The sequence below is a fragment of the Nannobrachium achirus genome, assembly GCF_963921795.1.
Source record: "Nannobrachium achirus genome assembly, chromosome: 16".
Lineage (NCBI taxonomy): Eukaryota > Metazoa > Chordata > Actinopteri > Myctophiformes > Myctophidae > Nannobrachium > Nannobrachium achirus.
In genome coordinates, this window is record NC_137823.1 from 18,403,252 (window position 1) to 18,415,872 (window position 12,621).

Consider the following 12,621-nt stretch of genomic DNA (forward strand, 5'->3'; position numbering starts at 1 on the left):
ATTTCTCCATGCAAAGTGGATGGTAGATACAGATAAAAAAATGTTTTGCCACAGATAAAAGTATCTGTGGCAAATATCTGTGGTATATATTTTTTTTATCTGTATCTACCATCCACTTTGAATGGAAAAATATCTGGAGAAATATCTCCAGATATCTGTTATCTGGCCCAGTGGGAATGGGCCTTAAGAACCATCAGACAAAACGACTGACGTGTAAAGTGAACATATACTCTCAAACTATACGCAGTGTGATTCACATGACATACTGTAATACATAAACACAGCTAGGTCAACAGCCATAATGAATACAACAAAGACATTAAAATACATTAATATTTCACAAATATTTACCCATAATATTTATCCAGAACAAATAGACATTTGATCTGAAATGAAACAGTCCATTCAATATGTATATTTTCTCCTTGATACAAACTAAACGTGAGGAGATATAAACTAGAAGCTGCCTGGTTTTCAGTCATAAACCCCATAATGGGGTTTCACTTAAACCCCATAATGGTTGAGCAGAGTCCCTCCAGGGCTCTATACTAGCGTCGTTTTCTGTACATTGTGGGGAAAGCTGTAGCTGGAAATAGCTGATGAGCGAGCTCGCAATGCATGACATCCACATGATGATGGACACGATGTCGAAAGCTCTCCTCCACTCAAAATAACACCACAACCCCCTGGTATGGTTCTAGAATGACTTAACTGTAAGTTCTAGAAAGTCTAGATTCTAGATTCTAGACTCTAGAATCTAGAATCGAGGGTCTAGAACACTGTTTCCCAAACACTGGCTCGGGACCCATTTGTGGGCCACGGACAAAATTTGTATTTTAACTCTTCCATAAAAAGAAAAATGGAAATAATTGAAAAAATAAATAAAAAAGTCTAAGAAATTCCATAAATTGTTAAAACTATTAAGAAGTAGTGAAAGCAGCCAATCTACAAGTGGAGGCCTGTCCATACGGTCTCCGACCACCAAACGCTTCGTCGGAAAAGTCTGGTTCCACTACAAAATGACAACTTCTGAAAAGCATTTCCCCGAATTAGAGTTGGGAAAGCTGCATGTCGGAAAGTCAGAAGTCTCCGACGAAAAGTTTGTTGGTCGGAGACAGTATGGACAGCCCTTGAGTCGACTATTTTCACTCATTCGGGTCCCGGGAAGACATCAAATGGGTCTGGAGCTTAAAGCGTTGGGAACCAACTGGTCTAGAAAGTCTAGGTCTGAGCTCTTCCTCCAGGGCTGACCCCAACAGAACCTTGACACCCTCTAGAATACAGTTTCCCAAACAGTGGGTCTGGACCCATTTGTGGATCACGAACATATTATTATGGGTCCCCATTTCTTTTGTTTCCTATATATTTTTTTAATCATTATTATTTCAAAACATTCCCCCCAGAAAATCATGAATTAAAAACAAACCCCCAGTAATTTCATGAATAACTAAAAAAAAAAAAAAAAAAAAATCCATAAATTAAAACTAATCTTTTAAGAAGTAGTGAAAATAGCCGATCGCGACGCGTTGAGAGCTTGTAGATCTGCTGTTTTCACAAATCTGGGTCCCGGGCAAACGTCTAATTCCTCTTTTGGGTCGCAAGCTACGTAAAAGGTTTGGGAACCCACAGTTCTAGAATGTGATGGTGGCCTGATTGCAGAGTCGCGGGGTTCTACATGAGGACGGGACAGGAGGACGCGTCGGAGAGAAAAAGTCAACCCAAGGTCATCAAGGCCATCTCCGGAGCTTCTACAGGCCTCTAGGAGGACCCGGGGCGTTCTGAGACGGTTGCAGAAGGTCCTGGAACTTCAGGAAGGTTGTAGGATATTCTAGAAGATCTCCTCCTCTTCAGCCTCACATCCGTACTCTGAGAACAAGAACATGATATGATAAACAGTGGTGGATTGATTGGTTGAAGAATTTGAAGTCTGCACAGGAAAAGGCACAGTTTCAACATGACAGTACAGTTCACTGGTAGGTGAGGTCAACTAAAAGAATACACTCAGGAAAGCATGTGGCTTATTTACATTGAGATCCTTTTTTTTAACTCATATAACATTGAACGACAGTACTATGCAGAAAAAAAGAAGAAAAAAAAAACACAATGCAAAAATAAATGGCATTTATAATAGAAAGGTCAGGGGGAGGTAAGGTTATGTTTACTGTTACGAGTTTTGAGTAGCAGCCACCTTTTCCGAGCGGTCAAATATGCACCCTAGGGTGGGGCACCCACTTTGAAAAACTGCTGCTAATAAACCCCTTCAAAGAGAAGTTTCACCGCGGATCCTCCTCCCTCACCGTTTTGTCCCATCAGCTTCAGAGCGCTGACGCACGGCTCCTCCTCCTCCTCTTCCTCCTCCTCTTCTTCAGCTGGCTCCTCATTGGCCAGCTCCTCTGTGGGGGGCAGGGCCAGGGGCTCAGTGGGGGGCGGGGCCTGTTGCGCTGGACTCGGCGGCTCGGGCCCAGTGGAGGTGGTCGTCACGGCAATGTCGTCTTCAAGCTGGAGAGAGAGAGAGAGAGAGAGAGAGAGAGAGAGAAAGAGAGAGAGAGAGAGAGAGAGAGAGAGAGAGAGAGAGAGAGAGAGAGACAGAGACAGAGACAGAAACAGAGACATAGACATAGATATACTTATGTAAATGTGAAAATATCTTGATGCACACAGGCACACTCAGCATGCAGGGGGTGTTATAATGGCTATTTTGTCGTCTCCAAACCAGCCTTCAAAATCCACTGATGCACCTTGAGACTTGGGCTGTACGCAGGTATAAAAACAAATTGTCGACCACAGTTAAAGTTTTGTCTTATTTTACTTATCCACAGTGCTGGTACACACATTTTCAGGCATGGCTTCCTCTGGCAATGTGGCTCTGACACTGGTAAAAAACATCTGTCCTCTCAGGTGCATACTGTTGGCTAATCAAACACACCTATTCATGCCCTTAGCTCCCAATCAAGCCTGGAAGAGGTATGCCCACACATCATCTAATTATAACCAATAATGTCAAACAAATTGAACAAATAATGCCAAATAATAACCAAATAATCAGAATATAATAATAATAACAATAATAATAATAATAATAATAATCTAACAAACTAAAGCAGTGCAATGGATTCTACAGGGGGTATAACTATTAAACCAATGAAAATAATTAACAGAAGCTTGCTTGTTACAAAAAAATAACTACATTGGATCCTCTGGATCACTTCTTGGTTTTGAACACAGAATGATTTGGAACAAACGTGGGATCATGATTTCTTCTTGTGAATGTGAGTGATTTCTACGTTGTAACTCTATAATTACACAGATTATTACATAGTGTAAATCTAAACATACATAGACTACATCTATGAACAATCACACCTACAACGTAATCGTTCTGGACTCACCTTCTTCTTCTTCTGGGAGGTGGAGATCAGTGGGCGGAGTCTGGGGGAAAAAGCACAAAGTAAACGATCAACCCAAGTCATAATGTAAGGAAATATATGTGCAATTATAAATAAAATAAAATCGTTTTTGTTTAAAAGGTAAAAACGGACGGCATGTCTGATATTCGTTTTTGTTATTTTCTCTAGAAGACAGCGTCCTGTGTGGAGGAAATGAACACTGCAGCCAGGGTTCCTACACATTTTTCCAAAACTTTTCCAGAATATTTAACTCCATTTCCAGGAATATATAAAAACCATTCAGCGCAATAACAAGTCTCTTCCTCCTATGTGCAATTCCCAAAGACAGGCAGTGTAGCAAAAATAAAGCGTGCGTGCGGATCGTGCACGATGGACGCGCACGTGCCCATCTCAAAAGGTAAGAAAATCGTGGTAGGGAACCCTCAAATTGGAATTAGTTAAAACAATCAATAACCAAAAACAATGTCTAACCATTCTTTTTCCAGGACCTGCCAAGACCCTTGATCAATTCCAAAACTTTTCCAGTACTGGAAAAATATTTTTCTGATTTCAAATTACTTCCAGGAATTTCATGGCCGTGGGAACCACAGATATAAAAAGCTAGATACCTCCTCCGCCGCTGCAGTTCATTGGCGCGACTGGTCAAACACCGCTGGCGGAAGTGCGTATCTGTGGAACTGCGGAAGGCACTCTGCCCCCTCCAATGGGAAAGAGGGAGTCCTGCCAGTCCTGCATCTGATTGGCCTACCGAGCTTCCCATTCTGTGACGCACAAGGAAGCGTCCTTCAGAATTCCCAAGAGCCCCGCCTCAGAATTCTGGAGGCTTGCATAGAGTTATTGGGTGGCTTGCCAGCTCTCTTTGACCAACCCCCCCCACCGGAGGGAGGTATCTAGCTTTTTATGTCTGTGGTGGGAACCCTGTGCAGCAGTACCCTACCTCTTCCCCATCTTTCCAGCGGTGCCCGACAGGCCCAGGATGACCCCGGCGTCGCTGGGTTTCTTGCGTCGGACGGAGCTTGTTCTCCTCCGCTTGGCGCCTCCTTCACAGGTGCTTCTCCTCCGCCTGCCGGCTCCTCCTTCGGAGCTGCCTCCTCCTCCTCGTGTTCCTCTGGAGGAGGTGGAGGACTGAGGAGGAGGAGTGGGAGGAGGAGAGGAGGAGGTGGACTTGGTGTCCAGGCCCCTGAGGACGTCGTAGTTGATCTTGCTGGAGATCTTCTTGTGCTCCAGCATCTTCTGGATGGCCTCGCCCGCCGAGCTGGCCTCCGTCATCTGGTCCTTGCGGGAGACGCTCTTTTTCTGTGACACAGCGACAAGAGTGGTCAGGCACGTGCACACATTGACACCAAAGGGGGCTTGAGCCCCTGCCCTTTTACCAATCTGTAAAAAGTGCCCTCTCCAGACCATGAATGCAGTTTTTACCATGGTGAAAATACAAATGCCCCTTCTTTCCATGCCATTATCTGAAGGCAGAATTCAAGAGAATTTAATGCAGCATCTTATGTTGTGGTAGTGTGGTATCAAGCACCGAAAATAGCTTGGAGGTCTGCTATTTTTGATATTTTCACCAAAAGGCCCTTTTAGAAATTTCAGCTCCTGCCTCTCTAAAGCCCTGTTTCCACTTACATGGCCCAACACCACACCACACCACTCCACACCTCCCACTTGTGGCAGGTTTTCCACTACAAGACAAGGACCTGGGTAGAGTGGCGTGAAAGTGGTACTAAAGGTGGTACTAAAAAGTATCCAATCTAGAGTAGGTCTGAGCTAGGCCAAACAGGGCCAGACTTTCATTATGATTGATCACTCAATGACTTGTCATTTAGACCACCAGGATATAGTTGTAATACATGATAATAGATTATATTGTGTTATAATCACAGTTATAATCTTGTGTGTTATAATTATCATAGTTGTAATACATTATAATAATGTATAGTCCTTGGCTCTGGTGCTCATACTGTCCTAATATGTGAGGGGGGAATGTTTTATCAATTACTTAAAAAAAAGGAAAACAGAGGCAAGGCCTTGCTTAAGGCATGTAAGGCTTATTAGCCTGGGATTATGTGTGACACCTTCACTTACCTTCTCTTTATACGTCCCCTGTTCCTTCTCTTTAATGATCCTCTGTTCTTTCTCTACAACACACACACACACACACACACACACACACACACACACACACACACACACACACACACACACACACACACACACACACACACACACACACACGCAGAGACAGATATACAATACACATACAGCAGTATTAGTTGATGTGTACAGCACAATTTCTTGTTGTTCCCATAAGGGTGTAGCAATAATAATAATAATTCTAAATAATAATAGATAATAGAGTAACTCACCCCTCTGTTCTCGCAGATACTCTTCATTTTGTTTCATCCAAAGAGCTGTCTTATTCTCCACCTCTCTGTCGTTCAGGATGTACTGAAGGCAACCAACCACAAGGAGACCATTAATCTACCAATAAAACTATCTCATCCAGGGCTCTTCAACAGGGGGTCCTCAGAGTTACTACAGGGAGGCCGCCAAATCTTTGTGTGATAGAAACTGTATATTTTTTACACATGAACCCCATCACTTCCCTAAGGGGAACAGTAGTCAAAAATCAAACCTCGGTTCGAAGTGGAGCGGTGAATCTGAGCAGCTATACCCTGTGTGTGTTGCTAAATGCCTAAACTGTAAACTGTAAACTGTGCCTGTGAGTGAGTGGTGAGTGTGCCTGGCCTGCACAAAACAGCGCCCCTCCTTTAACTAGTGTGTTGTGTGTGGCCACTCAAGGTATTGCCAGGCTACGGACACGGCCAGCCAGCCACCCAGCCAGCCAGCCAGCCACCCAGCCACATACCCACGGACATACCTGTCTATTGGGAGCGCTTTCACCGCTCCAAAAATCAAACCTCGGTTCGAAGTGGAGCGGTGAATCTGAGCAGCTTGCTAAATGCCTAAACTGTAAACTGTAAACTGTGCCTGTGAGTGAGTGGTGAGTGTGCCTGGCCTGCACAAAACAGCGCCCCTCCTTTAACTAGTGTGTTGTGTGTGGCCACTCAAGGTATTGCCAGGCTACGGACACGGCCAGCCAGCCACCCAGCCAGCCACCCAGCCAGCCACCCAGCCAGCCACCCAGCCACATACCCACGGACATACCTGTCTATTGGGAGCGCTTTCACCGCTCCAAAAATAGCAGATCTACAAGCTCGTAGACCGGTGTGGGTTCAGGATGTGTCCGGTCTGGGAATGTGTCCGGTCGTCCTTAAATGACGTCACTTCCTTTCCTTCTTCTTCTTTTGTGGTTTCCAGCAGACTAGATGCCTTGCGGCACATTGCTGCCTCCCGGGAGAAGTCCTCTTTTTGCTAAAGACGTCACCTTTGTTTATAAGGTTTATTGTAGGAAAATACAGACTCACGGAGGATAATGATAACAATAGCTTAACGTTACAAATAAGTATTGCAGCGAAGAATAACTGTTCTTAATGAAAAATAACTGTTCTTAAAAATAAATATTAGAATTCATCCTTATTACAGAAATTCCAAAAATATAAAATGTTATATGTGTAAGACTTCATTACATGGGATAAGTCTTATATTTTTGGGCGACAACCATTATTTTCCCAATAATTCTATATGCAGCAGAGCCCTGTTTGTGCATTTTACTGTATCTGATAAATGTAACTATTAAGTTTGATTCACACTTATAATTGCTCATACAATATGGATATGGCTATGCCATATAAAAGTATTTAACAAAAGTCTTCACTGTTATCAACAGCCATCAAGATGCTGTCTGTCTGTGTTACCGTTCAATAAAGTTTAGGAAAAAAAAACAGTGTTGCGTGGCGAAAACAGCCGATCTACAAGCCCACAGTGTTGCGCTTGCGATGCGTTGTGAGCTAGTAGGTCTGCTATGGTCTGCTGTTTTCGGCCATATTGTGTGACGTCATTCTCAGGCGCAGGATCCCACCCTGATTCTGAGCCCCGGACACATCCTGAACACACACCGGCTATTTTCTAAGTATTGAGGGTTTACTTGGAAATAAACATTAACATGAATCCAACACAATGCTACACAGTCTATGAAGCTAAACTATTTGATTGTCTACAAATGTAGTGGTATGGGGGGGGGGTCCCTGCTTCATCTCTCTCTCAGCTGAGGGGTCTTGGGCCTGAAAAACACCAACCTTAACCCTAACCCTAACCCTAAAGATCAATAAACTGATCTTATCAATAAACTGACCTTATCAATTTCCTGGTCATCGATTCCATCCAGGTCCAGCTCTCCACTCTCTGATTTGTCATCTACACACAGACAGACAGACAGACAGACAGACAGACAGACAGACAGACAGACAGAATACAAGATGAAAATGCGATTCCAAGATTACAGAGACTACAAACCGGAAAGTTAGTTTGCTGAAATAGAAGCCAATCAAGCCATTGTTCTTGGAGCCATAAGGGTCCCATAAGGGTCCATTTGGTTTGATTTTTACAATCGCATCAGTTACACATCTATAAGGGTCCATTTGGTTCCCCAACTATCCATCATTTAGCTGGGGACCACCTGGAACCCCCTCAAGGACCACTGGTTGAAAACCACTGGTCTATAATAATATCTATTATCGCTTTCACTGCAGAAAGCAAATATAGTGAAAGATCACAGTAAGCATCCTAAGCCCTCTTCCTCTGCACTGGGAGAATGGGGACCCAAATCCGGCATTTGGGTCCCTATCCGCAATCGATGGGGGTAAATTTACTATAATAAATGTTTTGACTTAGGAATTTGACAAATACAAAAAAATATTATTGAACTCATGTCTCTATGGCGTGAGTAATCAATGGAAAAAAAATCATTTTGGGGGTGGACTACTCCTTTAAGGCCTAGAATTATTGAATGCTTTAACCAGTGAAAAATAGCAGATATACATGCTCACAGTGCGGCAACCGAGTGCCGCCCTGCGAGCTTGTAGATCTGCTATTTTTGAAAAAGTCGTGAAAATGTGTGCAAATCTTTGAATATATGTATTTTCAAAGCGAACGTTTGTAACTCAAATTTTGCTTCTGGGGGGTCCCTGGAACTGAATATTTTGAGATGGGGGTCCATGGCCAAATATATATCATTTTGGGGGTCCTTCACATGAAAAGGTTTGAGAACCACTGACATAGTAGTCTCTCAAGAACAGACTAACTGAGCTCCATTTAAGTGAAAAGGACCTTTTCTTTGACGATGGCTGGCCAGATTGCTGACATAGAAACACAGGTTTTTCAAAAAACCTTAGAAGGATTCAAAAGACACTTATAGAATCAGGTCCAAATTCTAATTTTCAAGATTTTTCAAAATTAGCAGATATACAAGCTCACAGCGCGGCTAACTGAGCTCCATTTAAGTGAAAAGGACCTTTTCTTTGACGATGGCTGGCCAGATTGCTGACATAGAAACACAGGTTTTTCAAAAAACCTTAGAAGGATTCAAAAGACACTTATAGAATCAGGTCCAAATTCTAATTTTCAAGATTTTTCAAAATTAGCAGATCTACAAGCTCGCAGCGTGGCACCGTGCTGTGAGCGTGTATATCTGCTATTTTTCAATAGTTAAAGCAGAAAATAATGATACATAATAATGTGTGCCCGGTTAAGTAAGAAATGCGAGTACTTTTTCCAGCGTTGTGTCTTACCAGCATCACTGTCTGGGGTGAGTTGCATGGGGAGCTGCAGAGGCAGCTTTCCCAGTATGGAGGCCAGCGGCAGGGGAGGAGGGGGAGGAGGGTGGGGAGGGTGGGGAGGGGACGTCTCCTGCTCTTCGGCTTTAAGTTCCCTCAGTTTGTCCTGCTCCTCCTGCTTGGACACACATAGACAGAGCTTACGATTTTTTTTACTGCCCAGGGCCGCCCCTACTATGACGCTCAACAGCCAGTTGCGAGTCAGGCACCAAAAGGCCTTGTGGCGGCCCTGTTACTGCCTATGACGAGCGCTTGTCAGGTGTTGCTTACTGCCACAGCGAGCGCTCGTCAAAATCCTGATTTGGGCCATGGCACAGCAGGTGGGTGTCTGCGGTCTGTGAGTTGGCATAGCAAAGACGGTGCACACAGCCTGAAGTCATGTACACATAGAGAGAGAGTTTTACTGTACTGTACTGTACTGTACTGTAGTATAATAACGAGTCATCCTTACAGAGACTCCTTCCTCTTGTACTGTACTGTACTGTACTGTACTGTACTGTAGTATTATAACGAGTCATCCTTACCGAGACTCCTTCCTCTTGTACTGTACTGTACTGTACTGTACTGTACTGTACTGTACTGTAGTATTATAACGAGTCATCCTTACTGAGACTCCTTCCTCTTGGTCCTGCAGGACGTGACACAGGAAGTCCTGGGTCAGGTGATGGGCGGCGGCCTGTAGCTCCGCCTCCTCGCCCTCCAGCTCCAGGGTTTCTGAGGTCACCGAGAGAGCGTCCTCGTCCTCAGGGTCTGACACAACAACACAAGACAGAGTTTCAGTCAAAATACAACGATGGAAACACTGAAAACTAGACAAATAGATTACACATCACACATTAGTAGGACAATATCAATTTGAAAAAAAAAAAAACATTTTCATTAAAGTTGTACCATGTAACTTTTTTTATAAAACAAATCTTAAAATTGTCCTAACGTTAAATCGCTAAAGTTTTAGAACACCCACTCCGTGAATTTCAGCCTGTAAAGCCTTCTCTATATATGTAAACTGCGATCCTTGCCGGGGACCGGATCTCGCGCCAAAATTGCGTCATCACACTACCGGCCAATCACAGCGAGGGTTATACAACTGCCGGCCAATCACAGCGCATCTTGAAGTGGGGTCGCTATGGCAGCCATATTTGTTGTCGCCCGTTTGTACCATCCCTTCTCTAGGTAATTTCGCCTACCAGGCAGGGTGAAGGAGTCCGTATCTCTGGAATTACTGAACGCACAGGAACAAGGGACCCCTCAAAAGATAGATCTCAGCGAGGTGGAGGCAGACGCGGGGGTCTGAAGGTACGAAAAACGGCCGAAAGACGCGGACGCGACCGCGGTTTGCTATAGGGCTAATGACCACTAGTTGGGCATCTTACACAGTATAGCTTTAACTGAACTAAATAAAAAAATAATAATGAAAAATTATAACTAACTGAAACTGTATTGTGTTTACAAAACTGACTAAAATGAACTGAAACTATAGACAAAATTCCCTTAGTTACCAACAGAAACTGAGTATAACTATTAATATAGCGAATGTCCGGCATCCACCGTCTGACCGTCTGTCTGCATGCTGATACTAAACAGTGTCGCCACCATGGCTGTCTGTCTGCCTGCTGGCGTCATACTCTGACGTCATAGTACTGACATCACAGACTGATACAATGGGTATTGCACAACTGGACGTCAATGGTGACCAACGGGCACCTGATCTTTTAGAATCCTGCACCTGACAAATAACCCAAAGTATGTAAGAACCTCAAACTAACACTAAAACTAATAAAAACTCAACAAAAACTAAGTGTTGTCACAAAAAAAAAAAAAAAAAAAATTAAAGATAACTGCATAAAAAATGTAAATGAACTAAAAATAAACTATAATGAAAATTCCCAAATTATTCTAACCTTGGTGTAAATAAGTCTGTTAGAGGTTTAGTCCAGACCTATTTCCTTGGCGAAGGCGGCATAAATCCCTCTGAGCTTGGGTCGGCTGTTCTCCAGTTCCGATTCTATCTCTTCTTTGTATGACGTTATCTCCCCTAAACAGACACAAACACAACGCGGGTTTAATGTAAATACATTCTGATAAGCAGGTCTGTCTCTTCTCTCAGCTGTTATCACCAGGGCTGTTATTTGACATTTATTACAATTATTAGAAAATATTATCAACATTGCCGTATAGGCTACTTCTAATTCACAGAGACTGCAATTCATTGTATAATAGCATTTTGGAGGTTCAACATGGACTCCTGAATAGGTATTCTAGTGTTGTTGTTGTCCCTAAAATCGCTCAGCCCTTATTATCACATAGAACACTGTTTCCCAAACACTGGGCCCGGGACCCATTTTTGGGTCAGGACCTATTTTTTAAAATTATTATTATTTATTAAAACAAAAACAAAAAAGAGAGAGAGAGAGAGAGAGAAAAAAGAGAAAAAAAGAAAAGAAAAATCCCCAAAAAGATTTCACTAATTAAAAAAAAATGCAATGGTTGAAAATAATGATTAATTTCATTAATAAAGAAAGAAAAAAAATAAGAAATTCCATAAATTAGAAAACAAATGTTTAAGAAGTAGTGAAAATAGACGATCTACAAGCTCACAACGCGGTGCGAAGCAATGTGTTGTGAGCTTGTAGATCGGCTATTTTCACTAGTTTGGTCCCAGGCAAACTCTAATTTCTCTTTTGGGTCACAAACTAAAAAGTTTGGGAACCACGGCACTGACCCAGACTAGAGAACAGATCCGTGTCATGTCATTTTCAGTCTACATTCGTAACCATGTCTGTGATATCTATCCCTGTTGTCTTTACCCATCAACAACACATTAACCATAATAAACTTATAATAATAATAATAATAATTTGGTTCATCTGACCTTGGACTTGATCCAGCTTCTTGACCAGTTCATGTTCCAACTGCAGAAGATGGTAGAGCAGAACAAGACAGGTGTACAAGACTGTCATACATGGTCTAGATGCAGGACATTACCCGTATATCACTGCTGCAGACACCTTGCATATCTATAGTTCAACCTTTCAAACAAAGTACAGCAGAGAGGGACTCCTCTTGTAAGCATAAAGTTTTAAATCCTTTAACTCTCAAAACCTCTCTAGGTGGTCCCCGAGTTACTATAGGGGGGTTGCAAAATCTTTTTTGTGATAGGAACTTTTTTTTTCTTCTTTTTTTTTTACATTGAATGAGAACATGAATGGGTAAAAAAAAAAATGTTTTCCTCTGTGAAGCAGTGTTAATTTTGTCGACTACCTTTTTCACCGCCGAAAGATAAATAAAAACTAAGCTTGTTTTGTTTCACTGTTTCATTGTTTATTTTTGTGTGATTTTGCTTAGTTTTTCCTGTGTTTTTAGCGTGTTTCTTGTATTTAGCTACAGCACTGTGTAAATCCCGGTTGTAAAATGTGCAACATATTGACATTTTCTTCAAAAAATAAAAACTAGACTAAACTGTGGGAGGGACTAGTGGAGAA

The 12,621-nt window shown here is 42.5% G+C and overlaps 1 protein-coding gene across 2 annotated transcripts in view; it reads right to left on the reverse strand.

Moving 5' to 3' along the window:
• Positions 1-202: 202 nt before the first annotated feature.
• LOC308301403 (transcription factor IIIB 90 kDa subunit-like) overlaps positions 203-12,621 on the reverse strand; it is a gene marked incomplete at its 5' end in the record, with an annotated part of 93,033 nt that continues 80,614 nt past the window's right edge. The window contains 11 exons of one of the 2 annotated variants that reach the window (XM_080745383.1): positions 203-1,866; positions 2,298-2,499; positions 3,390-3,429; positions 4,345-4,703; positions 5,490-5,542; positions 5,771-5,852; positions 7,660-7,721; positions 9,095-9,254; positions 9,747-9,889; positions 11,079-11,174; positions 12,012-12,051. In XM_080745383.1, coding sequence (XP_080601509.1) covers positions 1,829-1,866; positions 2,298-2,499; positions 3,390-3,429; positions 4,345-4,703; positions 5,490-5,542; positions 5,771-5,852; positions 7,660-7,721; positions 9,095-9,254; positions 9,747-9,889; positions 11,079-11,174; positions 12,012-12,051 — 1,275 coding nt within the window. In that variant the 3' untranslated portion in view covers positions 203-1,828. Of the gene's footprint in view, positions 1,867-2,297; positions 2,500-3,389; positions 3,430-4,344; positions 4,704-5,489; positions 5,543-5,770; positions 5,853-7,659; positions 7,722-9,094; positions 9,258-9,746; positions 9,890-11,078; positions 11,175-12,011; positions 12,052-12,621 lie in introns of both variants that reach the window. The other variant, XM_080745382.1, reaches the window with a different exon arrangement.